Raw genomic sequence first — 26396 nt, 5'->3', positions numbered from 1 at the left:
AAGGTAAAGCTCCGATGCTCAGAAGCAGAGAAGAAATGCCCTCATGATCGGATACCGAGTGCAACAGAGCTGCGAATTCCAGAGCGTTGCTGAGCTATCCATTGGAGATCTATCAGTCAGAGCCATGGTTCAAAGAATGGTTGAACAATGTTGATATCAATAGGTGATTTAACGCTCAAGGGTAGAAGTTCACAAAAGCAGTATGTTTGCAAAATTTTAAAGCTTATACCCGATAAACGAAAGGCGCTAAAGGTGAAAAACGCACCAGAAAGGCCCAGATCAAAGAACAGAGGTAGTTTTCGATGCGCGATTAGCGCCTAGCGCTAATCACGCATCGCTGGAAAAATTGCTCAAAAAGCAAATTCCTTAATTGCTTAAGTCACTCGTTAGCTCGGAAACACAAGAAATCAAAGGCAGAGGCAATTTGAGGGTTAACCAAGCAGAATTTGGGTTATTACTGAGAATACACAGTAAATCCACATAGCCAGAAATGATTCTAAAGTGTATCTGCTATTTTGCTGGAAAAAATGGTGCCAGCGCTTGCCATTTCTGTTTGCTTAGCTCAACCAAAAGCGGAAGACAGTCAGCCGACTCTACCCAGGCAAATATTGAATGCTCGCAATATTAAGGAGCAAATACAGAAATAGTTAGATATTAGATTTAATTTTTAGAAATAATTTTTCTTAGAAAAAGGGCGGTCATTTAAACCGTATCCTAAATATGTGTAATTAAGTTATTTAGTTAGTAGTATTTAAACCCTTCTCATGCATTTAGAGAAGGGTCCAGAAATTTATCAAAAACTTGTCCTCAGAACATGCAATTTTGCACCCTCAGAGGAGGTTTTGGTGAATGAATGGATCAAGATTTGTTGATGTTTGCATTTGATATCTGCTACTGATGTTGCACTTCTGTACTCTTAGTAGATGTTAGAGCAAGGAGAAATAAATAATTATTGCTTGAAGCTTATGAGTAGGACCAGTCATAAATGGTACTTTTATCTCTTGACCATTTCTACTTATATGTTAAAGTGATATACAATTTTTAGTTGTTTATATGTTATTGCATGAATGCTTGAGTTACCATTTGGCACTTTTGTACGGTGGAACTATTTATTTATGTGTAATGTATGAATAGCTTATTATGCGTTATGCTGTTGACAACTGTTTTGCCTAACTTTTTATGCGAAATAGTTCATCTTAATTGATTTCCTTTCTTATAATCGATGAATGATCTTTATTACCAGTTGTTATATGAAATCTCTTTAGATCGCATAATAAAAGAGTTACATCCTGGGTTAGCATAGATTAGATGTGCTGTTTTTATTAGATTACCATAGCATAAAATTAGATTAAAGTTTGAATTAGGATAGCTTAGATAGTTACTATTAGATCAGCAACATCCAATTCTACACACACACACACACATAGATTGGGAAACTGGTCCCATTATCCCCAGTCAGACCCGCTATACCAAACAGATAAGGAGCTGCCAACCAAGGTCCAGACTGGGCGGGTATCCCCCTTGTTGTCGACCCGATTTTCGGGGCTTCAACATATTTGGCACTAGAAGGAGGGCCTGAACTATGAATGGAAAGTAAATCCAAATCTGAATACCATTCTGAGAGTAAATTACCCTCATCATCTCCCCCGACTTCCCCATTACATTTAAATCCAGAGTCAGAAGTCACTCGAGTATCAACCACTGCTACGCACCACGATATTTCAGACCAATCTACCATTGAACCTCCTAAAGTCGAATCCCTGATTCATAAACTTCAACGATTTTCCACCTCCCCTCAGAGGTCTGTTAAATTCCAAGGCAGTGTGACTTCGCAGTACAACCCTGCTCATCCCCTGACCAAGCTAAAGAGTGAAAATTTTGGCATTAAGCCAACCGAATTACCTCTTCCCACCAGGAAAAGAGCAAGGAAATCATCGCAAGAGTCTGACAGTGAGACTTTTTCGTCTGCATCATCCATCTCAAATACTTCACCGCAAAGTCAACCATCCACACCTCCACTCCAGATCATCGTTCATCCGTCCACTGGAACTCCCACAACCCCTCTTCAATCATCTATGATCATAGTATCCTCATCCTCCCAGCCACAGGCATCATCTTCTGCACTTTCCTCTATTAGCAGTTCAACGATGGCCCAGTCTCCATGGAACAACCCTGGGGCAGTCTTAATTCCTGCACCCTTGAGTCAAATACCGGCCCATCCTAAGAAATGGCTGCCCAAATTCAATCCCGAGGCAGGTATGCTAGCAAAAGAGCACATAAATAACTTCATGCTTTCCATTAATCTCAATGGGGTTACTAATGAAGATGTTGTTGTTCGACTTTTTCCTATACACTGCAAGGGACAGCCGGGTCATGGTACTTTTCATTACCCTCCAGATCAATTACAAGTTGGGATATCTTCTAGGACCAATTCCTAACCAAGTTTGGTGATGACAGATCAACGACAACGTTAATCAATGACCTATCCAATATTAAAGCCGAAGCTACAGAGCCTATTAAGGATTTCAATTTACGGTTCAACAAAATTTTCAACAAACTTCCTACTGCTTCTTAGCCCAGCGAAGAAGTACGATGTGAATGGTATATTATTACTCTGCCATCGAACATAGCCATGTTCGAGGACAGGGAAAATAAAACAACCTTAGCTAAAAACATGAAAGAGGCGATAGCAGTAGAAAAATGAATAATAGCCCTGGAAAAGAGATCCGTGATAGAGGAACGTAAGTCCAAAAAAGTCACCTTCAAGGAAGACTCCAAGAAGAAACAGCCAAAAGATCCTTTTGATTTAGAAGGATTGCAGAAAGTTCTAAAGACCATGTCCAATGAGATGGCCGACATAAAAAAGCAAGTAGCAGAAACCTCTTCGAAAATGCCCTACAAAGCTTTTAAAAGAGGTCCTTCAACGGATGCAAAGCCACCCAATGCCATATCAAATGCTGAATCCGAGGAAGAGGAAGAGGAAATTGCCACTGAAGGGCATACCGATGACGAAGAAGTTGTGGAATTACAAGGAATGTGGGACTTCATCCTCCCACAAGAGGAAGATCAAGAAGTATTTCCAGTTAGCACACGAAGTAAAAATCAGCTTGATCCTCCCCAAACTACCCCTAAGCAAAAGAGCACAAGCTCTCCAACAAAAGATAAAGTTGCAACAAAGAAAATGACATCCAAAGCAACTCAAACTAGCCCAGTCCAAGCAGATGAAATGACTCCACCAAAAACATTGATAGTGTCGGATGAAATGGAGTACAATATTATTTATGACATGAAAAAGACTAGGGCTAATATCACCCTTTATGAACTGAGCAAATTGAAACATCAACAGAAGATAATGATGAAAGAATTACATGCCGTGCCAGTTGCACCTTTGCCTGTTGCTATACTTTCTCAAGCTTCCCACAACATGGGAAGACCTCCAACGAACGCGATCAGTAAGATTGATCCAACTGACATCGCCTTGATTGGAGGAAGATCAAGATATCACACTCCCCCGTTTCTCCTTACTTATGAAATCTTCAATAAAAATGTGCACAATTGTTTAGTAGATTCCGGTGCTTCATCGAATATTTTACCCAAATCTATATGTGCCAAATTAAATGTTCAACAACAAAAATCCGTAGTGCGCATAGTTCAGGTTGATCGATCTCAAGTCGAAGTGATCGGTGAACTAAATCAAGTAACCATAAGATTGTCATCCAACCCGAAGGTATGTCAAGTTATTGACATTCTAGTTGCTGACATCCCAGAATTCTATGGCTTAATCCTTAGCAGGGATTGGTCAGAGAAACTAACTGGATACTTCGCAACTGATTGGTCGCACATGTGGCTGCCCTACAACGGTAAACCGAATCAAATAAAAGTTGAACGAGAGCTACACCAGAAGTGCATAGTAACGGAGTTAGAGGGAGAAAATGAATCGGTAGCGTATAACAGCAGTATCGTTGGCATTTACTCGGTAGATTCCTTCCTTAGCAATTTCAATGCTCATGCGTCACCTTATTTAGAAAATTCAGTTTTGTCCTAATTTGAGAAATTTTCTCGAACTGATAGTTGTGTATTACTTTTTTAGATAAAACTCTAAATACATCTTTGTTTTGGAAATTATTTTTCGATGGCTCCAGATCTAATGAAGGAGCAGGAGCAAGATGCGTTCTGATTAGTCCAGAAGGAGAAAAGATCATGCTCACATGCAGACTCGAATTTGATTGCACAAACATACAGCAGAATACGAGGCTTTTGTTCAAGGCCTGTACAAGGCAATCGGGTTAGATGTAAAGTATCTTCAAGTCTTTGGAGACTCTGAGATTGTGGTTAAGCAGGTAAGTAACACTATACATTGCTTATCAGGTCACTTAAAACACTATCAATCTTTAGTACAAGATCTGACTGAGCATTTCATAGCATTTAATATTTCTTCAATCCCTAGACTCCAAAACGCAAGTGCAGACCTTTTGGCTAACGTAGCCTCTAAGCTTATTCCCTCCGAAGATTTTAGTCCAGATAGATTCTCAATAGAATTAATCTTTAGACCATCCATTCCTGACAACATCACAAATTGGATAGTATTCAATGATGATCCAGATATCGTAAATTTCCTCACATCTGAAGGATCCTACTCCAATCAAATAATCGACGAAGAATAGCACGATCGACAATTGCAACAAAACAGCACTAATAATGCTATACCAAAGTCGGTGGTTAAGTTAGAAGACTTATACGACTTGAAAGATCGGTTTAAAAGGTTTACCAATTCAAAACTCTACAGTTCAACTTTGAACTACGAATTAGTAAACCTAAGGACCGATGCTAAACCACAAAACATTAATCTAGGCCTCGGCCTAGCCCCTGAAGAGAAAATAGCGTATATTTGTCTTTTGAGACAATATAAAAATGTTTTTGCCTGGAATTATGATGAGCTGAAAACATACGACACTTCTATCATCCAACATACTATTCCTATGATTGATAACGAAAAACCTGTCCAGCAAAAACTGAGAAAGATCCACCCCAATTTAGAAAATCAGATAAAAACTGAGCTCAACAAGTTACTGAAAGCCGGGATAATCTTCCCCGTGAGACATTCCAAAAGGGTCTCCAATATGGTACCCGTTAGAAAGAAAAACGGAGACATTAGGATTTGCATTGACTTTCAGAATCTTAACAAAGCCTATCAAAAAGACAATTTTCCTCTTCCACCTATGGAGCAAATACTGCAGGCGGTGGAAGGTTCAGAACTAATGTCTTTTTTTGATGGATTTTCGGGGTACAATCAAGTGTTGGTACATCCTGATGATCAGTTGAAAACCACATTCAGAACTAAATGGGGTACATATGCATATCAGAATATGCCATTTGGTTTGATTAATGCTGGTGCTACATTTCAGAGAGCCATGGACGTCGCATTCAAAGGTTTAGTCAATAAATCTGTAGTAATTTATTTGGATGATATAACAGTGTACTCCAAGAAGCGAAGCGACCATCTCAAAGACCTGAAACAAATATTTCAACGCTGTCTAAGGTATGGAATTTCACTTAACCCAAAGAAATCTTTTTTCGCATTAAGTGAAGGGAAACTTCTAGGATTCATAGTGTCAAAGTCCGGTATTCACATTGATCCTGACAGAATCAAAGAAATTTCTGAAATATCCCTACCCCATAACAAAAAAGCCATGCAATCTTTCCTTGGTCAAATCAATTTTGTAAAGAGATTTGTTCCAGATTTTTCGCGAATCGTGTCTCCTTTGCAGACCATGATTAAAAAGAATTCAAATTTTAAATGGGGTCAAGATGAACATGAAGCATTCAACCTGATTAAGCAAGCTATTATTAATGCTCCATCTTTAGCAACCCAAAATTTTTCATAATCTTTTATTTTATACACATTTGCCTCAGATAAGTCATATGCCGCAATACTAACTCAAGCGAATCAAGGAAAAGCGGAAGCTCCAATTGCGTTTTTTAGCTCAAATTTACAAGGTGTTGAACTCAATTATTCTGACGTGGAGAAACATGCTTATGCTGTTTTCAAAGCGGTCAAATACTTCAGACCTTTCTTACTAAAAACCCATACTAAGATCATAGTACCATTTCTGGTGGTAAGGAATCTTCTAGTACAGAAGGATGTGGGTGAGAAAAGGGCCAATTGGGTTACTGCCTTACAGGAATACGGCCTTGAGATAAAACCAGCAAACATTGTAAGAGGTCAAGGCTTCTGCAAAATGCTGGCCGGAGCATCACAAATTTCTGAAACTCCATCTGAAGAGATACAAATGGGTGAGGTAAGCCTAAACGAAGCAGAATCATTATATGCTGATATCATTTATTATCTTAAGCACAGGTATGCTCCTTCACACCTTGATCATACTAAGAAAAGAGCTCTAAGATTGAAAGCTAAACATTATCAACTCATAAATGATATTCTTTTCAAGAAAAATTATGATTATGTTCTTCTTAGGTGTCTTGAAAAAACTGAAGCTGAAAAAGTTTTGCAGGAACTCCATGATGGGCTAGCAGGTGGACACTATGATGGAGATGCTACTGCACATAAAATCTTACGCACGGGATATTACTGGCCCACGCTGTTCAAAGACTCACACGGTTACGTGAGAAGATGTCAAGTCTGCCAAACTACTGTTGGGAGACAAAAGAAGCCGTCCCTGCCACTACAGTCGGTAAACATCGAGCAACCTTTCAGTCAGTGGGGATTGTACATAATAGGAGAGATCGTTCCTCACTCTTCTAAGCAACATAGATACATCCTCACAGCAACAGATTATTTCACAAAATGGGTAGAAGCAGTTCCGCTCAAGACAACTAATTCTAAAAATATTATTGAATTCATAGATCAATTTATAATCACTAGGTTTGGATTTCCATCTGCTTTAATGTTTGACAATGCATCATACTTTTCTGGAAATGCAATGACTGATTTTGCACTTAAAAGAGGATTCAAACTTAAATATTCAGCCAATTACTATCCGCAAGGTAATGGGTTAGCTGAGTCAACAAATAAAAACCTAATTAGGATTATTAAAAGAACAGTTGACCAGAATCAAAAGAATTGGCACAAAGCTTTGGTATATGCTTTATGGGCAGATAGGATAACGCAAAAAGCTTCAATCGGCACTTCTCCCTTTAATTTAGTTTATGGGAAAGAAGTGGTTCTTCCAACTCACTTAGCCATTCCCTCTTTGTCTTTAGTACAATACATTGATGAAGTACCCACTTCCTCCTTACAGCTGAGACAGATGGAAATAATTAAATTAGAAGAACAACGAGAACAAGCTAGGAAAAGGCATGTTCATCATCAAGCGCTTGTAAAATCCTCTTTTTATTCAAACATAATGACCAGAAAATATTTTCAAATGGGAGATTTAGTTTTAAAGTGGGATAAGGTTCATGAAGAAAAGGGCAAACACACAAAATTTCAAAGGATGTGGCTTGGTCCTTTTCAAATTGTTGAAGTCATAGGTCCATCAACATTTGTGTTACAGGATTTAACAGGTAGGAGGGATCCTTTGCCTGTTAATGGACAAATTCTCAAGAAATATTTTCCATAGAAGATTATTCTTCTATTTTTTGTAGAATAGTTTTTCTTTTCATAATAAAACTAGTTGTGAGTGGTTACATTAGGTATTTACGAAAAAAAAAAAACACCTATTCTCTTTCAGATTTTGAGCTTTTCGCTTGTATAAATAGCAAATATTTTGGAAAATTGATCTTTATTATTGACAGATACAGTTAAAAAACTTTAGCCTAGATATGATACGAGTTTCAACTTCAAAGAATTTGATGAAAGCAACCTTTAGTGAAGAAATTGTTTTATATCAACATAATGAAAGGTATCAATAACAAAATGAAGATTCTTTGTAGAATAGCTGTTTCCAAAAACTCTATTATTGTCATCCAGAGCCATCTTAAGGAAACGATGACTTCCTCCCTGCTAAAGGAAAATCACAGCTTTCAGAGGGATAATCCAAGGATACACTATATCTTGAAGAATAAGAGGTCTCATCACGAGCCGGCTTATCATGATCACAGATATCATAACTTGCTGAATTTGCCAATATTGTCCACCACAACAGGGTAATGACTCAAGATTGTTGCAATCAAAAGACAAGGGGTCTCGTCACGAGCCAGCTTGTTCAGCAAAGTTATGAATTAAGTGAGTGACTGTGTCATAATTTGGCTACCAAACCAAGACATTGTTCTTTAAGAATAAAAAGAAAATCAAAGCAATAAGTGTAAATATGGATTTTTCTTTGAAAGTTGTAGGTCACCTTAAGTAGGATACATCATCATTGTTGGGTAACAGGTAACACTGTCGAGGCTATAAACGCCTGCTGGCAGCAGAGGTGTCATGCGGAAAGAGTCAATTTTGCGGACAAAACCAACCTCCCTAGAAGCTAAGGCTTTCTAGTGACAAACAAGACAATGAAACACTACCTTTCCCCAAATATGCATTTAGAATACAAGTAATCAGGTGTTTATAACATACCTTTAGTCCAACGCTTTGTAGCAGTCCAGCCTCGCCGATCCGGATGAGCTCCTCCTTCTCTTTGAAACCTGCATTCACTAACAAGCAAAAGATTACATAGCACCTGAATAACTCATAAAATAAAACATATTCATCATACAGACCAAGGAGTATATGAAACAAATCATGTATAACAACCTGTTGAGAAAAATGAGCTTAATTGTATTAAGTGGAAACAAAAGAAACCATTACAACCTGAGCCTTGGTGTTGTGCAGGTCCCTCCTAGGGTCCAGCAAGAATTCTCCTTTACTTTGATCAGTTCACCCACTTCCAAATGAGACCAAGAAAGGATGGGAATCTCTCCTCTCAAGCTCTATAAGGGAGTCCTAATTCCAGCAGCATCTACCCTTAGGAATGTTTAGCTTTCAACCTCCCCTCCCTCTGGCCCAATGCCTGTATTTATAGTGCTTTAGAGGAAGTTAATTAGGTCCACCATCAATGGGATAAGCCCCTATTTGAATGGGATAGCTCCCCTCTTGATGGGATAAGTTCCTCTTTCATAGGGATACATGAACCATCTGGAGGCGCTCAATACACGTCAAACGAACTTCTAGAATTCTCTAGAATCGACCACAAGTAACTTTTTTGAAGTAAAACTCGCGCCTTTTGACCTTTACAGGGGTACGCACCCACCCCTTTACAGACAGAGCGTACAAGTACGCATGGAATGTGAACTTGAGGTGCGTACACGCAGGTAAGGCTAAGAGAAACTGCGTACCCAGAGTTATATAGATTTTTAAAGACTTTCTCTCTTTCTTGGAGTTTGACATGAAGAGCAGAGGTATAAGAATTGCCAAGGAGGATAGTATGACAGTTGATGGAGCCATACTAACTGCAAATAGTCATGGTGACAAATTTTAGTGTAACAGATTGCCCCCTAAAGTGCGAAGCCTGTAGTAGATTAGGGTTTCATATCATCTAGGAAGGGTGAAGTACTTGATCATTTCAAGGATTATCTTGTGGAGAGCCCAGTCGGAACCTGCAAATATTCAACACAAAATACATATATAAGATCATATCATCGCTGAGGTAGGCATTCCCATACTCAGATTGAAAACTTTAACTAACAAACTAACTACTGCTTTGATATAGGAATGATTTCGTAGTACATCATAATCATAGACTCTTGTAGACACAGTATGGACGCAGCCATCTGTTTATGATCAGTCTACTGTATAATGAATACAAAACTCCTCGCAGCCTGGATGGTGGAAACTAGATCCAGGGTCTTCATTTTTGCTTCCGAAATGGTACGATTCTATCCATGCGAATAAATGAGTTGATGTCAAACATGGTAGAAACCACTTGATTACCAGTCGATGATGTAAACTGTTAACAAGTGTGAGAGAGACCACCAGTGATGTCAATGGTTCTCAAAGTACCTAGTACAATCCATGAGATGTGAATGAATGCGTTGATGTCAAACATTTCACGGAATCCTTCGATTGAAAGTCAATGATGTAAACTGTCATCAAAGGCGAGAAACCTGTCATTGATGCATGTAGATTTCAAGGTATTGACAATTTCTAGGTCATCTTTCTAGATAATGTGCTGATGTCGATAGAAAGCGACCCGTTGCAGGCAAGCCCACAACATGAAATCATAGATCAAGTTGAAGAAATGTAGCTGTAAGGACTGACTCAGGGATGGTCGAGATGGATGACGGGTATTTTGCAGATGAATGGTTTATTTGCACTGACCTCTTGAACACATAACAACACGATAGATGGTTTGGTGACAATTGACCCAAAGTTAATACCCGGAACCGGTTGAAGATTTTCAAAGTGGTTTGATCAACTGTTAGGCAAAGGATTTCCCAACCCAGGTGAATGAATAGTGTCATGTTCAAGAGTTGTGATAAGGCTTCTTCTGAGACAAAGGATAACAAATAGGCTCATTTTCCTCTCTTTCCCCCACCATTTCTAGCAAGTACCTCTTTATTTTTTACAAGCTTGAGGAGGATAACATATGCTTGATTATAAGCTCATCCTTTGGATGAGTCCAACTTAGTTTAGATTCGAACCCTAAGAAGGAGCGGTCCGTTCCTGTTTGTAATCGAACAGGTCCTTTACTGTGAAATTTTAACGAGTCCAATATATGAGAAACTCAGCGTTTTTCAATTTTAGAGAGTCTGAAAAAACTTAAGAAGACTCCAGGGTTGAACTTTTTCATAAATTTGTGTCTCCCAAGCCCGAAAAAGTATAAAATAATACTTGAGAGAACCGCTTGATCTTGCGACCAAGGAGTACTTTCATGATTAGTGCCTTTGACCTAAAAAGTAAAAAGCGATCAAGGACACGTCGTTTTATTTCCAGTATCGAATTTGAAACAACAAAAATCCGGCAATCTTTTCCTGTTTTTACGGTCAGAAAAGGGCTATAAGGGGACCGTCTTTTAATTCCGTTTTAATGAGTGTAAAAGAAATGCTCGGCAATCTTTTCATGTTTTAGGAGTCAGAAAAGGGCTTAAAAGATGACTCTGATGTTTTTGTTTGTGAAAAAATGACAATTTTCCCTGAAAATCCTTTTATCCTGCACAAAAACCAACACATTACTCATACCTGTTTAAGATAGATAAAAATACTTTGAAAAATACCTTTTCATGGTGAAAAATAAACAAATTCAGCATTTATTTACCCAAAAAACCTATAAAAAGGGCTTTTACCATTTCATTTTTACCATTTTACTGTTGAGGAGAGAAAAAGGGCTTTTGGCAAGAAACTTCCCGTGGACATTGCGGAGAATCTGACCGTCGAAATCGAACGCCGTCTCATCAGGTATTCTACAACATCCTCCTCTTCATTTCCATCCGTTTAGAATTTGCTTTTAGGCCCTAGTTTCATTTTTTGGAGGCTTTGGGGTTTCAAGGTCTGCTTTTCGGGGTACGCAGGTGCTCCACTGGTGACCTGCGTACCCCGACATTTTCTCAGTTGGGAAAATGTCGGGCGTACGCAGCTTGCCTTAAGAGAACCTGCGTACACACGCTCTGTCTCTAAAGGCGGGCTGCGTACACTGTGGAGAGGATTTTCAAACCCCCATTTCTCCAAAATGGACCAAAAAATTTTAATTTTATGGACTCTAACAGATGTTTTATGGTGTGTAGATTGCCCACCATGCTTGATTGGCGCGAGAGAGAACACGAAGATGTTGATTTGGCCGCCATTAATCACCAACCTTCCATTGATGCTTTGAAGGCATGCGGTCTTTACAAATACTGGGCCATACCTGGCATGAGGGCCCAGGTGCGCTTTCTAGAGTGGCTAGTTGAAAGGTGGAACATTCAGGATCAATGCTTTTACATTGGAGGGCACCAGCTCGAGATAGAGCCCTCAGACATTTATTTTCTCACTGGTTTGCCCAAGAGGGGTGAACAATTGACTCTGTCCGGGACTAGGCCGGGTGGCCAGTCCATTGCTAGTCTCCGACTAGAGTGGTGCAATAATTAGAACCAGGAGAAGGGGATAGAGATCAAAACTATATCCCGACCTGAACTTATGGTAATTGCCTTTACAGTTACCAGACTTTGCAGGGCTGCCGCTTTGCACATTGCCACTGGATCCCAGATGCGGATGGCGATTGATTGCTATTGGGGCACCATTTTCAACTGGTGCGATGCTGTGTTGGCCAACTTAAAGGGCCAACTGACTAGGACCAAAAACGGACAGCTTAAGACTTTTGGTTATGGGCCTTTAGTTGTGAGTTTTTCCCTAGAGAGGGTTCCGATGCTGATCCCACAGCAGCTCACTGTTGAGGTTGGGCCTCCCCGAGAGCCTAAGTTGACACAATGGGTTGCGGTTATGGCCCGTCATCCTGACGAGGGCACGAAGGTTGTCTGATTTAGACCGGAGTATTTTCACTGGTTGGAGGACCAGATCTTCTCGATATAGGATTTTCCTTATGCCGGAGTTGATTTTCGTGGAGATCCGGACATGGTTCTTCCACCGGGAGAACAATGGGACGACACAGGTACTTCATTTTTCACAAGTTTTAAATTACCTACTTTTTTGTTTTTTATATCGTCTCAAAACTGACAGTAATAATTTTCAAAATGCAGATGTAGGCCCACGTCGTCCAGCCAATCTCCGGCCTTTCGAGAGGAGACAACCAGTTGCACCGGCACTGGCCCCATAGGACGCGTCCGCAGAGACCTTAGCTGAGTTGGAACAAGACCTAGAGCGTCTTACGACAGATATACCAGAGACTACTATAGACGATATTCCTATCAGGCTTCAGCGCTATGTATTCGTAGTCCCAGGACCTTTTAGGAGGTTCTTGTGTAGGGTGGCTTGTGTAGTGGTGTCATATAGAGAGCATCACCAGTGATTGGATGGTCGTTTTTGTAGACACATGTGACATTTTGGTTTTTTGTACTTATCATTTTTGCCGATCATAAGGTGTTTTTCAACCTATGATCGAAGACGATGTATTTTTGACACACTCCTATCTATATATATCATTATTACCGACTTATCTTGTTAAACATGTGTGATGAAATGTTTTTAAATTTACATGTATGATTATCGCAGATGTCTGTCTAACATTCGAGAAGAAATTGCATCTGCTAATGTATTTAAAGACCTTGGAATATGCTGACGCACTCTCAAAAATAACCTTAATAACACTGGATTTATAATGGCATACACTCTATTAAGCTGTAATACAACGAGTTCAGAATCTAACCTCACTATCAAACTCCGAATCCCAAATGAAATAGATTCAGACAATAATTCAATCACTGCACTGTATTCTGCAATGTTGTTTGTTGTTTGACCGAGGCTTACCCCATGCATAGAAACTAACTCGTCAGAGGGTGAATAAATAACCCAAGCTGCGGAAGAGATATTCCATGTACTACGACAAGCACCATCAGCAAATCCGATGTATGTTTGGAGAGGCATCGACATCTGCAAACATCAAGCGTAAAACCAAGATAAGCAGAATAACGACGAAAAACACACTTTCTAAGCTAAGCACACTGTCTAAACTAACAAACACACCAGCTAGAAAGAAAAACCTAACCTAAAATCTCCATACCCATCATTTAAGCATAATACCTCTTTAGGTAAAGTCCATTTTTGGGTTTACCCAAAGAGTCTCCGTCAAAATCTACCAGCTCATAGGCCCCTTTTGCTAGCTTTCGCTTGACAATGTAGGGCCCATGCCACATAGGAACAAATTTTCCAGCACCTAATTTATCGTTAGCTTGATCATATAATAGCACTAGGTCTCCTTCCGAAAAATTTCGAGGGGTCACATTTCGATCATACTGAGCTTTCATACATTTTGCATGAGTCTCGATCGCTAATGTAGCATCACGTCGAGTCTCATCTAATTGAGCTAAGTATAATAAATGCTTCTCCTCTTTGGAAGTAGCTGGAAGCAATTCGACAACTATTTGAAGTGACGGGATTTCGCATTCAATGGGCAGCACAGCTTCCAAACCATAAACTAGTTGGAAAGGAGTGAACCTTGTTGATGTTTTCACTGAGGTTCGGTACGCCCAAAGCGCAGAAAATAACATGTTGTGCCAATTCGACCGATAAATACCAATGATTCGTCGGATCATGATAACTAAAACTTTGTTGATGGACTCAACCAGACCGTTTGCTTGTGGATAATAAGGAGTTGAGCTATCATGACGCAAACCAAGCTGGCCTGTAAGTTCTGTCATCATAACGTTTCGAAAATGGCACCCATGGTCAGTGATTATCACTTGTGGGACACCAAACCTAGCAATAATGTGATTGAATACGAAAATTGCAGCTGTCTTGCCGTCTGCCTCGAATGTAGGCATCGCCTTGGCCCACTTAGTAAAATAGTCAACCGCAAGGATGATATACGCATGCCCCCCGGCCGAGTGAGGGTTACATGTAATAAAATCGATACCCCATTTGGCAAAAGGACCAACGGCAATTATAGCCTGGTGGAGAGGAGCAGGTGGAGCGCGCATCTTGCGATCAAACACTTGACAGTTGTGGCATTTTCGGACCGCAATAATACAGTCTTTAAATAAGGACGGCCAGAAGTAGCCAGCGCGCAATATCTTTTGGGCTGTGGCATACCCAGACATATGACCACCACACACTCTAGAGTGACAGTCATTCAAAACCCTTTCAGCTTCCTCGTGAGTTAAGCAATGGCGAAAAGCCAAGTCTGCCCCCACAGCGATAAAGAGTATCGCCAATAATTTTGTACTGTTGGGACTGGAATCGAATTTTCCGACGTTCTGACTTTGAAACTTCGGGCCGAAAGGATTGGGTCTGGAGATAGACGAATATATCCCCATACCATGGATCTAAAGTGCTGATGAGAAACAAAGATTCATCCACAATGGGTTCCTTTGCCACAGTTTCTGTGTCAGCACGCGGGAAGTCACACATTAACTCGGCAAAAACTAAAGATTTCTTAGACTTAGATTTTTCAAATTCCAAGTCGAACTCCTGCAGGATAACAATCCATTTGGAGTACTTGCCCCCTAGAAATTGTTTAGTCAAAATGTAGATCATAGGGTTGCAATCCGAAATAACTGTAGTTTTACGGAGTAGAATGTAGTGACGAAAACGTTGGACAGCTTGAACGGCTGCCAATACCAATTTCTCCACATGTGAATATTTGAGCTCAGTTGGATTTAAGGTCCGACTAAGGTAATATATCACATGTTCTGTTCCGAATTCGTCTTCCTGTACTAAGACCATTCCAATGGAGGAATGAGCGGCGGCGAGGTACAAAAAGTAATCTTGGTTGTAGTTGGGAGGATGCAGCAACGGTGCATGGGTTAACGCGTGCTTGAGTGCATCAAAAGATTTCTGAGCTATCTCATCCCAAGAGAATTGAGCGTTCTGTTTCAAAAACCGGGTAAAACCCTTGGTAATCTCGGCGTAGTTAGGAATGAATCGACATAAAAAGTTTGCTTTCCCCTGCAAACTTTGGAGTTGGCGAAGACTCGAAGGAGGAGGCAATTTGATGATAGCTTCTACCATCGAGGGATCGACGTGGATGCCGGCTTTTGAAACTACAAATCCCAGCAATCGTCCCACTTCTATACAGAAGACACATTTGTGTGGGTTCAACCGAATCTGATAATGCCTACACCTCATGAAGATTGTTCGTAAATGGACAAGGTGATCAGCTTGATGTAAGGAGTGAGCGGGCAAATCATCGAGATACGGTTGCACAATGTGTTTGATGTCATGAAACGCATAAGACATCGCCCTTTGAAAAGTGGCTCCGGCATTCTTAAGTCCAAAAGGTAATTTGCAGTAAGCAAATGTCCCCCATGGACAAATGAAAGCCATTTTTGGTTGATCGGCAGGTAGAATATTGATTTGGTTGTAACCGGAAAAACCGTCCATAAAGGAAAATATTTCACTGTCGGCACAATCATCAATTATTTGATCGATATAGGGTGTTGGGTATGTTAGACTCCGTCTCATGTCAGAGATTTATTCTTCTTCAAAACAGGGTTTTGAAGAAGAAATCATTTAAATGTTGCTTTTTAGATTATGTAATTTGTTCTTCGGCTCTTCAACTGGCAGCGACTTCAAGCTCCTACCTCTGCAAAAGCACAAAGAAAACAAAGCATCATCAATAATCAAAGTCTGGCAATTTAATAATCAAATCAACAATGCCTTCCGCTCCTTCATCCATTACTCGTACACGACAAGCTTTGAATCTTTCCAAGATCAGTCTACTTCAAACAAAGATGATGAATCTAAAGTAAATCAAAATCCAGTTTTTCATGTAGCAGAGGCTGCCTTGAATGAGCAACCAAAAATCTCCAAGTGTGTTGGATGAACTTAGAGAGGGATCGCGCGGGAAAGAGAATTCTTCTGGAAAATTGATGCTGGAAAATTGATGTTGCAGGTCCAGATCTTGATCAAATATTCATAGCCTCATATACCCTTAAGGAGTTTGGGCTTTACAGTGGTCTGCTTCAAATGAATGGGTGGTAGTGACTGGTGGATGTGATGGTGCCATACGCTTTTGGGACATCAGACAAGCTGGATGTTTTCGAGTACTGGACCAGTTTCAGTCTCAAACTGGGAGGCGTCCACCTATACCCAAAGGCACTGCTACAAAAGCTAAATCTCTGGCTTCCGGTAATTTGAGTTCCACCAAAGTTAGGCCACCACAGAAAAAGGGGTCCATTGGGAATGGAACAAAGTCTTCCATGATGTTAGGCAAAGGAGTGGCAAGAGGCTCTGGAACACAAAGGCAGAATCCTGGTACAGATTCAAGATTAAGGTTGTGGGATGTTGAATCTGGTTGCAATACACTGGTAAACTATGATTCTACACGCATAAGGACAAACAAAGCCACCCAACTAGCTGTCACACCTAATTCATCATTAGTCTTTGTTCCATGTTTGACAGCTATTCAGGCATATGATGTGTGGAGTGGTCGCCTTTGCTCAACATTTCATGGCCACTATGACTTTATAAATTGCTGTTCATTCAATCCTCAGGATCAGGAGTTGTATAGTGGGGGTAATGATCGTCAAATACTAATATGGTCTCCACCAACCATAGTATCTCTTGAGGAGGATGAAAAGCATTTAAAAGGACCAGCATCCCTGTTAGATGAAGACAACTGGAGTGACTAAGCTAATGCATTTATTCAATGCGTCTAAGATTGAAATTGTAAATAGCTTACTTGTGAAATATTCATTGGTCCAGTTTACTATCAACGACTTCGTCATATGGTTTCAGATAAATTTCAGAGCATTGGTATTGGCAATGGCAGAAAATTATTGTTAGCTGGAAAAAATAACAGAGCTGTTATTGCTACTTTGAATGTTAATTACCCTCAGATTGGAGAATGTGGTGATGCTGGGCAGCACAATGAGATGATTGCAAAAGCTTTGGAAGGCGTTTCGATAAATTCTGCTTGGGAATTGCAGAAAGTACTCAGAATATATATTTTAACGTCTCCAACTGCTCTTTTGATTCGGCTTCAGGAAATGCTTCCCATTTTCCAAAGCCGCATGGGAGCATTGCTATTCCTCTTTTCGGCACTGCTTTCAAAAGGATTGGATTCAGTCCAAGCTGATTGGGATGATCTCGGTCCCTCATTAGTGACTGCTCCTTTTGGACATGCATCACAGGAGATTGTAAATTTACTACTTTGTGGAAAAGCAATTTCCAATGTATTTGATGGTCGTATGGATTTGGGTGAGGGCATGTTTCTAAAGGGGATACCTTCAACAGTGGAAGTAGGATTTCTTTCTCTTCTAGAATCACTCAACTTTTGCAAGGTTGGCCAATATCTTAAACGACCAAAGTGGCCAATTTGGGTAGTGGGAAGTGAGTCTCATTACACAGTGTTGTTCGCTTTTGACATCAGTGTGAAAAATGAAAATGAATTGGAATATCGAGAGGCAAGAATTAGGAAGGCTTTTGATGCTCATGATCAGAGTGGTGGATAGGGTTTTATCAGTTCAGATGCTCTGCAGCAATTTCTCAGGGATATGAATATTGCTATGCCTCGTGATAAACTAGAAAATCTTCGCAGTACTGACTTTGTTGTATGGAATGATTTTTGGCAAGTTTTGTTGCAGCTTGATACGAATTTGGGAGGACGTGATAGTTGGGCCCGTTTCCCTGCGTGTTCCCATTCAATATGGAAAGGCTAACTGACTCGAATTGCGATTTTGCAGATATGCATGAAATCACTGAAGATGACTCCAACAGATACAGAAATCAAATTGTGATATGCGCGCATTTGATTATGTGGATATTCGATTCATTTAAAGAGCACATGTGGCGGTTTAACCCATATTTTAGCATCAAATATTGGGACCTCTTCTGTAAAGCGGCATTCAAAAGATCGATTGCCTATTTTTGTCTTTAGCTAGTCTAGTCTACGCTCTAGGATTAGTTTTAGTTTTCACAGGTCATTAGAAGTCCTCGAGCGGAAATAATGGGAGGCTTTTTCTATCTTTAGAGCAGATCAAAGATTCTTTTCTATCTTCATGGCTGCAGGTGAAACAGCGCCCCTGTTTTGGGGTCGATTTGTTTTTCCCTTAGCAGCATTTTATTTATTGTATTAAAAACTTCATTTGTAGAGAGAGTAAGAAGAAAATTCTGAGCGCTGGAGGAGAACTGAGCTCCATTGTACAGTCTTTGACAGAGGGATTTTTTAATGAAATTTCACAGCTCTGACTTCTGAGATCCCTGTGGTATGATAATTTAGCATAAGTTTTCCCTTGTTTCATATGTAATCCGTAATGTTTCATTTCACTACATGATCATTTCTAACTGAACAAATGAAGTGTTTAGGTAAGAATTCATGCCTACCATGCTCTGCCTATAAGTTTGTTCATGTTTGATGTTTTCCTCTGTTTGACAAGGATTCATCTCCTATGCCCTTGTCAGCTCCTCACCAGTCTTGCCATCCCATTTAAAATCTAGATTTGATGCTAAATGTCTTGCCTACCTTGCCTCAGTCGATAACCTGTGTTGTTCATTATATTTCTCTGTTTCAAGCTGTGATTTTGCCCATGCAGCCCAGAAAAACCTCGTTATTTAATTAAAAACCCCAAATCAATCTTTCAAATCAGTTTACTAGCCTAATATTAGTGTTACCCATTTGGTCATCTCATCAATTGAAGATCTACCGAGATTGACCGGAGAGAGCCTTCTCCTGCCCCGTAGGGCTAGCTACGGGGCTGAATGGTTTGATGTTGCCTTGAGGTTTACCTTTCTCAGCCTGAGGTGAAATCTCAAGCGCTAACATACTGGCGACCATACTGGGGAGAACATTCAATTTGTTGATTATCTTGTCCCAGTACATGCGATCAAGGTGCAGATCTGATGCTGATGGTGGATAGCAGTCAGACACTTATGCAGGCTGAACCATTCACCTGGCGACTCCAACTCGATCCAGACATTCCAACGCATGCTGATCCATTCATGCAATGGAAGGGTATGTGGCAAACCCTACCCTGTGTGAAGCTGTAGAAGAAATAAGAAAGCTGTTAGCAGATACTGAATTTGATGAAGATGTTTTCAGCGCCTTGCTTCAATGCTTGAAATCTGTTAAGGTCCTCAAAACTAAAGTGTATGAGTTAATTGTTGAAAGAGTTGAAAAGGAGATTCAGTATCTCGATGAGCAGATTCAGTCATATGATTTCCAAGACCCTAAAAAGTTCTTGGAAATCCTTCCTCATTTGAAACAAGAAATAACAGACTTGCCTACAGATGTTTACATTGACAATGTGCAGCTGGAAGTATGTGTTGCAGAGTTGGGACAGCCAACAGAGTCTGGCTTCCGTGATCCTATTGCGGCATATATGGACATGTTTTTCAGTTTGATTGACAGATCAGGCTGTATTTTCCGCGACCAGGCTCAGTACGTGCATGAAGGGCTGCCAGCAATTACATTTGTGGCCTGGTGGAAGCATTCTCAAGCGGCGGCATCATTCTCAGGTTTACTTGAATGGTTAATTTGGCACTTTAGTATTACCTGATCTAGTGTTTGTACAGCAAAGTAGGGTAGCTTTGTAAATAAATAAGCAGCCATAAGGGCAGCATCTTGTTTTAGTTTGCTTGAAGATTGTTTGAGTTCAGTTTCAGTTTGAAAATAAGTCAAGAGTTGTGTTGATGATGACTCCATTGCCCAATGGGTGGAGGCACTGTCTGCTCTCCCAAAGTTCTGCGGTTCTTGGCACCTCCACGGAGCGGCAGCTGCCATCCCAAGTGGAGCCGATGTTAGACTCCGTCTCATGTCAGAGATTGATTCTTCTTCAAAACAGGGTTTTGAAGAAGAAATCATTTAAATGTTGCTTTTTAGATTATGTAATTTGTTCTTCAGCTCTTCAACTGGCAGCGACTTCAAGCTCCTACCTCTGCAAAAGCACAAAGAAAACAAAGCATCATCAGCAATCAAAGTCTGGCAATTTAATAATCAAATCAACAATGCCTTCCGCTCCTTCATCCATTACTCGTACACGACAAGCTTTGAATCTTTCCAAGATCAGTCTACTTCAAACAAAGATGACGAATCTAAAGTAAATCAAAATCCAGTTTTTCATGTAGCAGAGGCTGCCTTGAATGAGCAACCAAAAATCTCCAAGTGTGTTGGATGAAGTTAGAGAGGGATCGCGTGGGAAAGAGAATTCTTCTGGAAAATTGATGCTGGAAAATTGATGTTGCAGGTCCAGATCTTGATCAAATATTCATAGCCTCATATACCCTTAAGGAGTTTGGGCTTTACAGTGGTCTACTTCAAATGAATGGGTGGTAGTGACTGGTGGATGTGATGGTGCCATACGCTTTCGGGACATCAGACAAGATGGATGTTTTCGAGTACTGAACCAGTTTCAGTCTCAAACTGGGAGGCGTCCACCTATACCCAAAGGCACTGCTACAAAAGCTAAATCTCTGGCTTCCAGTAATTTGAGTTCCACCAATGTTAGGCCACCACAGAAAAAGGGGTCCATTGGGAATGGAACAAAGTCTTCCATGCTGTTAGGCAAAGGAGTGGCAAGAGGCTCTGGAACACAAAGGCAGCATCCTGGTACAGATTCAAGATTAAGGTTATGGGATGTTGAATCTGGTTGCAATACACTGGTAAACTATGAGTCTACATGCATAAGGACAAACAAAGCCACCCAACTAGCTGTCACACCTAATTCATCATTAGTCTTTGTTCCATGTTTGATAGCTATTCAGGCATATGATGTGTGGAGTGGTCACCTTTGCTCAACATTTCATGGCCACTATGACTTTATAAATTGCTGCTCATTCAATCCTCAGGATCAGGAGTTGTATAGTGGGGGTAATGATCGTCAAATACTAATATGGTCTCCACCAACCGTAGTATCTCTTGAGGAGGATGAAAAGAATTTAAAAGGACCAGCATCCTTGTTAGATGAAGACAACTGGAGTGACTAAGCTAATGCATTTATTCAATGCGTCTAAGATTGAAATTGTAAATAGCTTACTTGTGAAATATTCATTGGTCCAGTTTACTATCAACGACTTCGTCATATGGTTTCAGATAAATTTCAGAGCATTGGTATTGGCAATGGCAGAAATATTATTGTTAGCTGGAAAAAATCACAGAGCTGTTATTGCTACTTTGAATGTTAATTACCCTCAGATTGGAGAATGTGGTGATGCTGGGCAGCACAATGAGATGATTGCAAAAGCTTTGGAAGGCGTTTCGATAAATTCTGCTTGGGAACTGCAGAAAGTACTCAGAATATATATTTTAACGTCTCCAACTGCTCTTTTGATTCGGCTTCAGGAAATGCTTCCCATTTTCCAGAGCCGCATGGGAGCATTGCTATTCCTCTTTTCGGCACTGCTTTCAAAAGGATTGGATTCAGTCCAAGCTGATCGGGATGATCTCGGTCCCTCATTAGTGACTGCTCCTTTTGGACATGCATCACAGGAGATTGTAAATTTACTTCTTTGTGGACAAGCAGTTTCCAATGTATTTGATGGCCGTATGGATTTGGGTGAGGGCATGTTTCTAAAGGGGATACCTTCAACAGTGGAAGTAGGATTTATTTCTCTTCTAGAATCACTCAACTTTTGCAAGGTTGGCCAATATCTTAAACGACCAAAGTGGCCAATTTGGGTAGTGGGAAGTGAGTCTCATTACACAGTGTTGTTCGCTTTTGACATCAGTGTGCAAAATGAAAATGAATTGGAATATCGAGAGGCAAGAATTAGGAAGGCTTTTGATGCTCATGATCAGAGTGGTGGAGGGGGTTTTATCAGTTCAGATGCTCTGCAGCAGTTGCTCAGGGATATGAATATTGCTATGCCTCGTGATAAACTAGAAAATCTTTGCAGTACTGACTTTGTTGTATGGAATGAGTTTTGGCAAGTTTTGTTGCAGCTTGATACGAATTTGGGAGGACGTGATAGCTGGGCCCGATTCCCTGCGTGTTCCCATTCAATATGGAAAGGCTAACTGACTCGAATTGCGATTTCGCTGATATGCATGAAATCACCGAAGATGACTCCAACAGATACAGAAATCAAATTGTGATATGCGCGCATTTGATTATGTGGATATTCGATTCATTTAAAGAGCACATGTGGCAGTTTAACCCATATTTTAGCATCAAATATTGGGACCTCTTCTGTAAAGTGGCATTCAAAAGATCGATTGCCTATTTTTGTCTTTAGCTAGTCTAGTCTACGCTCTAGGATTAGTTTTAGTTTTCACAGGTCATTAGAAGTCCTCGAGCTGAAATAATGGGAGGCTTTTTCTATCTTTAGAGCAGATCAAAGATTCTTTTCTATCTTCATGGCTGCAGGTGAAACAGCGCCCCTGTTTTGGGGTCGATTTGTTTTTCCCTTAACATCATTTTATTTATTGTATTAAAAAATTCATTTGTAGAGAGAGTAAGAAGAAAATTCTGAGCGCTGGAGGAGAACTGAGCTCCATTGTACAGTCTTTGACAGAGGGATTTTTTAATGAAATTTCACAGCTCTGACTTCTGAGATCCCTGTGGTATGATAATTTAGCATAAGTTTTCCCTTGTTTCATATGTAATCTGTAATGTTTCATTTCACTACATGATCATTTCTAACTGAACAAATGAGTGTTTAGGTAAGCATTCATGCCTGCCATGCTCTGCCTATAAGTTTGTTCATGTTTGATGTTTTCCTCTGTTTGACAAGGATTCATCTCCTATGCCCTTGTCAGCTCCTCACCAGTCTTGCCATCCCATTTAAAATCTAGATTTGATGCTAAATGTCTTGCCTACCTTGCCTCAGTCAATAACCTGTGTTGTTCATTATATTTCTCTGTTTCAAGCTGTGATTTTGCCCATGCAGCCTAGAAAAACCCCGTTATTTAATTAAAAACCCCAAATCAATCTTTCAAATCAGTTTACTAGCCTAATATCAGTGTTACCCGTTTGGTCATCTCATCAATTGAAGATCTACCGAGATTGACTGGAGAGAGCCTTCTCCTGCCCCGTAGGGCTAGCTATGGGGCTGAATGGTTTGATGTTGCCTTGAGGTTTACCTTTCTCAGCCTGAGGTGAAATATCAAGCGTTAACAGGGTAGTTGTCCTTGGGACAAGCACGATTAATATCCCTATAGTCGATACATATTCTTATTGTTCCCTGTTTTTTGTTAACCGGAACAATATTCGATACCCAATCCGTTAACGGGATCGGATAAATGAAACCTGCTTTCAACAGCTTCTCAACTTCTGCTTTAATTGCAGCCGCTTTTCGTGGGTGAATCTGACGCAAACGTTGCCGGACGGGTTTAGCGTCCGGGTAAGTCTTGATCTCATGGACAACAATCGCGGATCAATTCCTGCCATTTCCTCATAGGACCAGGCAAACACGTCGCGGAATTCTTGAAATAGGGCCTTGTATGTCTGAATTTCGTCATCTGAACACGAGGCACCTATATGAATGTGCTCAACAATTCCGGGCTTAACTGAAATGTGAATGGGAATAGTGCGAGAAATGTTTCCGAAATTCAGCTCTGAATCAGGATGTTTCATTGGAATCTGAGCTTCTTTGACATATTCAGCTGTAAATATTGATGAGAAATCATTTTCAAAACGATCATCCTCAGGTAAAAACGAAGATCTATGCTGGAGATCTTCCCATGGTAAATCGTCTACGCACAGGACTTCGCAAAGTTGTTCGTCAGATGACACAACTTCGGGAAACGCTATTAATTTCGAGGTTGACGTGAAAAGTGATTCCTCATGGACCACATTCATTTGGTCGATTTTGGTTGAACTCAGGTCAGTAAAAGACTGCACGGCTTCATAGGCAATTTCATATGGACTCAAAGGCATTGCATCACCAAATGAGTCTATCTCAGATTCAGAAGGAACGATCCAAGGATCGTCATAAACAATGGTGTCTAAAGTAATCATATGAATAGATGCAAATGAAGATATGGCATTGATTGGAGGAAAAGGAAAAGTTCCCAGTAAACCTGCATCTTTAACTAATCCTACTCCAACATCCTTATAAGGGATAGTCGTTTTACTGACATGCTGGATACTCTCTGAAGAGGCTGGGTCGGATGAAAAGTAAGCCAGCTGGTCTATGGTTATGATCTTGCCATTATGTGGAAACTTTATTACTCTGAAGACCGACGAAACGACCGCTGTCATAGCTTAAGACCAACTTCGACCCAAAAGAAGGTTGTAGTCTAGAGGGGCATCAACCACCTCCACATCTAGACTAACGATTTTTCCTTCAACCCCTATAGGAAAATCCTGTAGAATGCCAAACGGATGGAACCCACGGCCATCAAAGGCCTTAAGAATGGTCGGGGATTGATTTAGTGAAGGAGAACCAAGCGATCTCCAGCACTGTATCGACATAATACACGTGGAAGCTCCCTCATCAATTACAGTCCGATGAATAGGCTTGTTTTTGACTATCACTGGAATCTGGAAAGCCATTTGATGAGGTAAACGCGGTGTACTATTTTCTAGATCAAAGATTATTAGGTTCGGGTCCTAAACATCAACAACTCCTATAGCCGACAAAAGTAATTTGCGTTGTGCTGGGCATGATTGTAGCACTTCCAAAGCCGACATTGCTTAGGGTGAAACAGCTAAATCCTCAACAATGTTGTAATTCTGGGCCGCTCTCGCATGTGGATTGAAAGCAGACCTTCAGAGTACACCCTTGGCGGGCGGTTTGATTACTAAGTCCGAGTTAGGCTTCTCGATCTGTAGTGGATCAGAACCGGGAGCTGAGGTTGATGGATTAGAATGAGAAGATTCTGCTTCTTTGCCATCAATAGGACTTTTGCTACCATAATCTTGTGATCAAGTCGCAATCCTTACATGAGACATCATTAATATGGGTTCTTCACTGGCACTCGAGGAAGAACCTATCATCTTACTCTCCTGCTTTGGAAATGGATCTTTCAAAACGGCAGGAGTTGGGGAATCCTTGACGATTTTCACAACCTCGGCCCGATGAGGGCAATCTCTTGTAAAATGATCCTCTTCACAAATAAGACAAGGATATCAAGGTTTGCACTTTTCATCATTGGTTTTTGACTTTTCAGTTTTCTCCTTTGGAGCTTTGTCTGCTTTATTCTTCTTCTTACCTTTCTTTTTCCCACCGGATTTTGATTTGGCCGTAGATGACTCGACAGCGTGAATATCAGCGGAAACTTCAGCAGAAGATTCTCCTGTCGGGGAGTCTGGTAAGGTTATAATAGGAGAAGAATTCTTTGATGATTTCTTCTTGCTTTTAGTATTTACCGTACCAATCATGCCATTAGTGGCATGAGACCCTGAAGGAGCAGCAGCGATTTGATTCGACTTAGGAAGATCTGGGATCTTTTCGTGTAATGTACCTGACTGAGTGTAAACTAAGTCAAGGTACTGCGCTTGAGCAATCACTTGCTCCTCAGTAACTACTCCGGCTTTAGCTACGTCTTCAGTAATCTTCGGTAACAATGATTTAACAAACCATTCAGCTAAGATTTGGTCCAGGATCAAAACTTTCACTAATCGCCTTCGACGTCTCCATTCATGAATATGATCAGAAATATAGGTGGACGTCGATTGTTTTAATGAATTTAGTAACTCTGTGCCATTATCATATCTGACCGGCAACTGAAAATGAGTTAAGAACGAGGTATTTAACTGGCTAAAATTATAAAAAGAGGCCCGTGGTAACTCAATGTACCACTTGGCCGCGAGACCAATGAGAGTATGCTGGAAAAGACGTAAGCGGATCGAATCATCCGAGATGGAATTAGAGGCACACCAGAGGTGGTAAGTCATCACATGATTCGACAGGTCCTCTCCAGACTTACCTTCGAACTTGGGTATGTCACTGGGCAACTTATTTGGCATTGACGGCCAAAACGGAAGATA

At 40.5% G+C, this 26396-nt stretch overlaps 2 protein-coding genes and 2 pseudogenes across 2 annotated transcripts in view; all 4 read left to right on the top strand.

Annotated features, from left to right (window-relative positions):
• LOC149227234 (WD repeat-containing protein ATCSA-1-like) overlaps positions 1-17159 on the top strand; it is a 103097-nt gene extending 85938 nt beyond the window's left edge. The window contains exon 3 of the mRNA XM_089380436.1: positions 16465-17159. Within this exon, the coding sequence (XP_089236562.1) occupies positions 16465-17159 (695 nt within the window). The remainder of the gene's footprint in view (positions 1-16464) is intronic.
• A 96-nt stretch (positions 17160-17255) lies between these two features.
• LOC149227233 (uncharacterized) lies at positions 17256-18188 on the top strand (annotated as a pseudogene).
• Positions 18189-18527: 339 nt separating this feature from the next.
• LOC149227232 (WD repeat-containing protein ATCSA-1 pseudogene) lies at positions 18528-21450 on the top strand (annotated as a pseudogene).
• A 4-nt stretch (positions 21451-21454) lies between these two features.
• Positions 21455-22480, top strand: LOC149227231 (uncharacterized). Its single transcript, XM_089380435.1, has one exon. It carries the CDS (start codon positions 21455-21457, stop codon positions 22478-22480), a length of 1026 nt encoding a protein of 341 aa, XP_089236561.1.
• Positions 22481-26396: the final 3916 nt, after the last annotated feature.

This window comes from Pinus tabuliformis, chromosome J (assembly GCF_031772625.1).
Source record: "Pinus tabuliformis cultivar Carrire ecotype Pingquan chromosome J, CPIR1, whole genome shotgun sequence".
Taxonomy (NCBI): Eukaryota; Viridiplantae; Streptophyta; class Pinopsida; order Pinales; family Pinaceae; genus Pinus; species Pinus tabuliformis.
The sequence above is the reverse complement of the archived record's forward strand: the minus strand, read 5'-3'. Positions and strand labels throughout refer to the sequence as shown.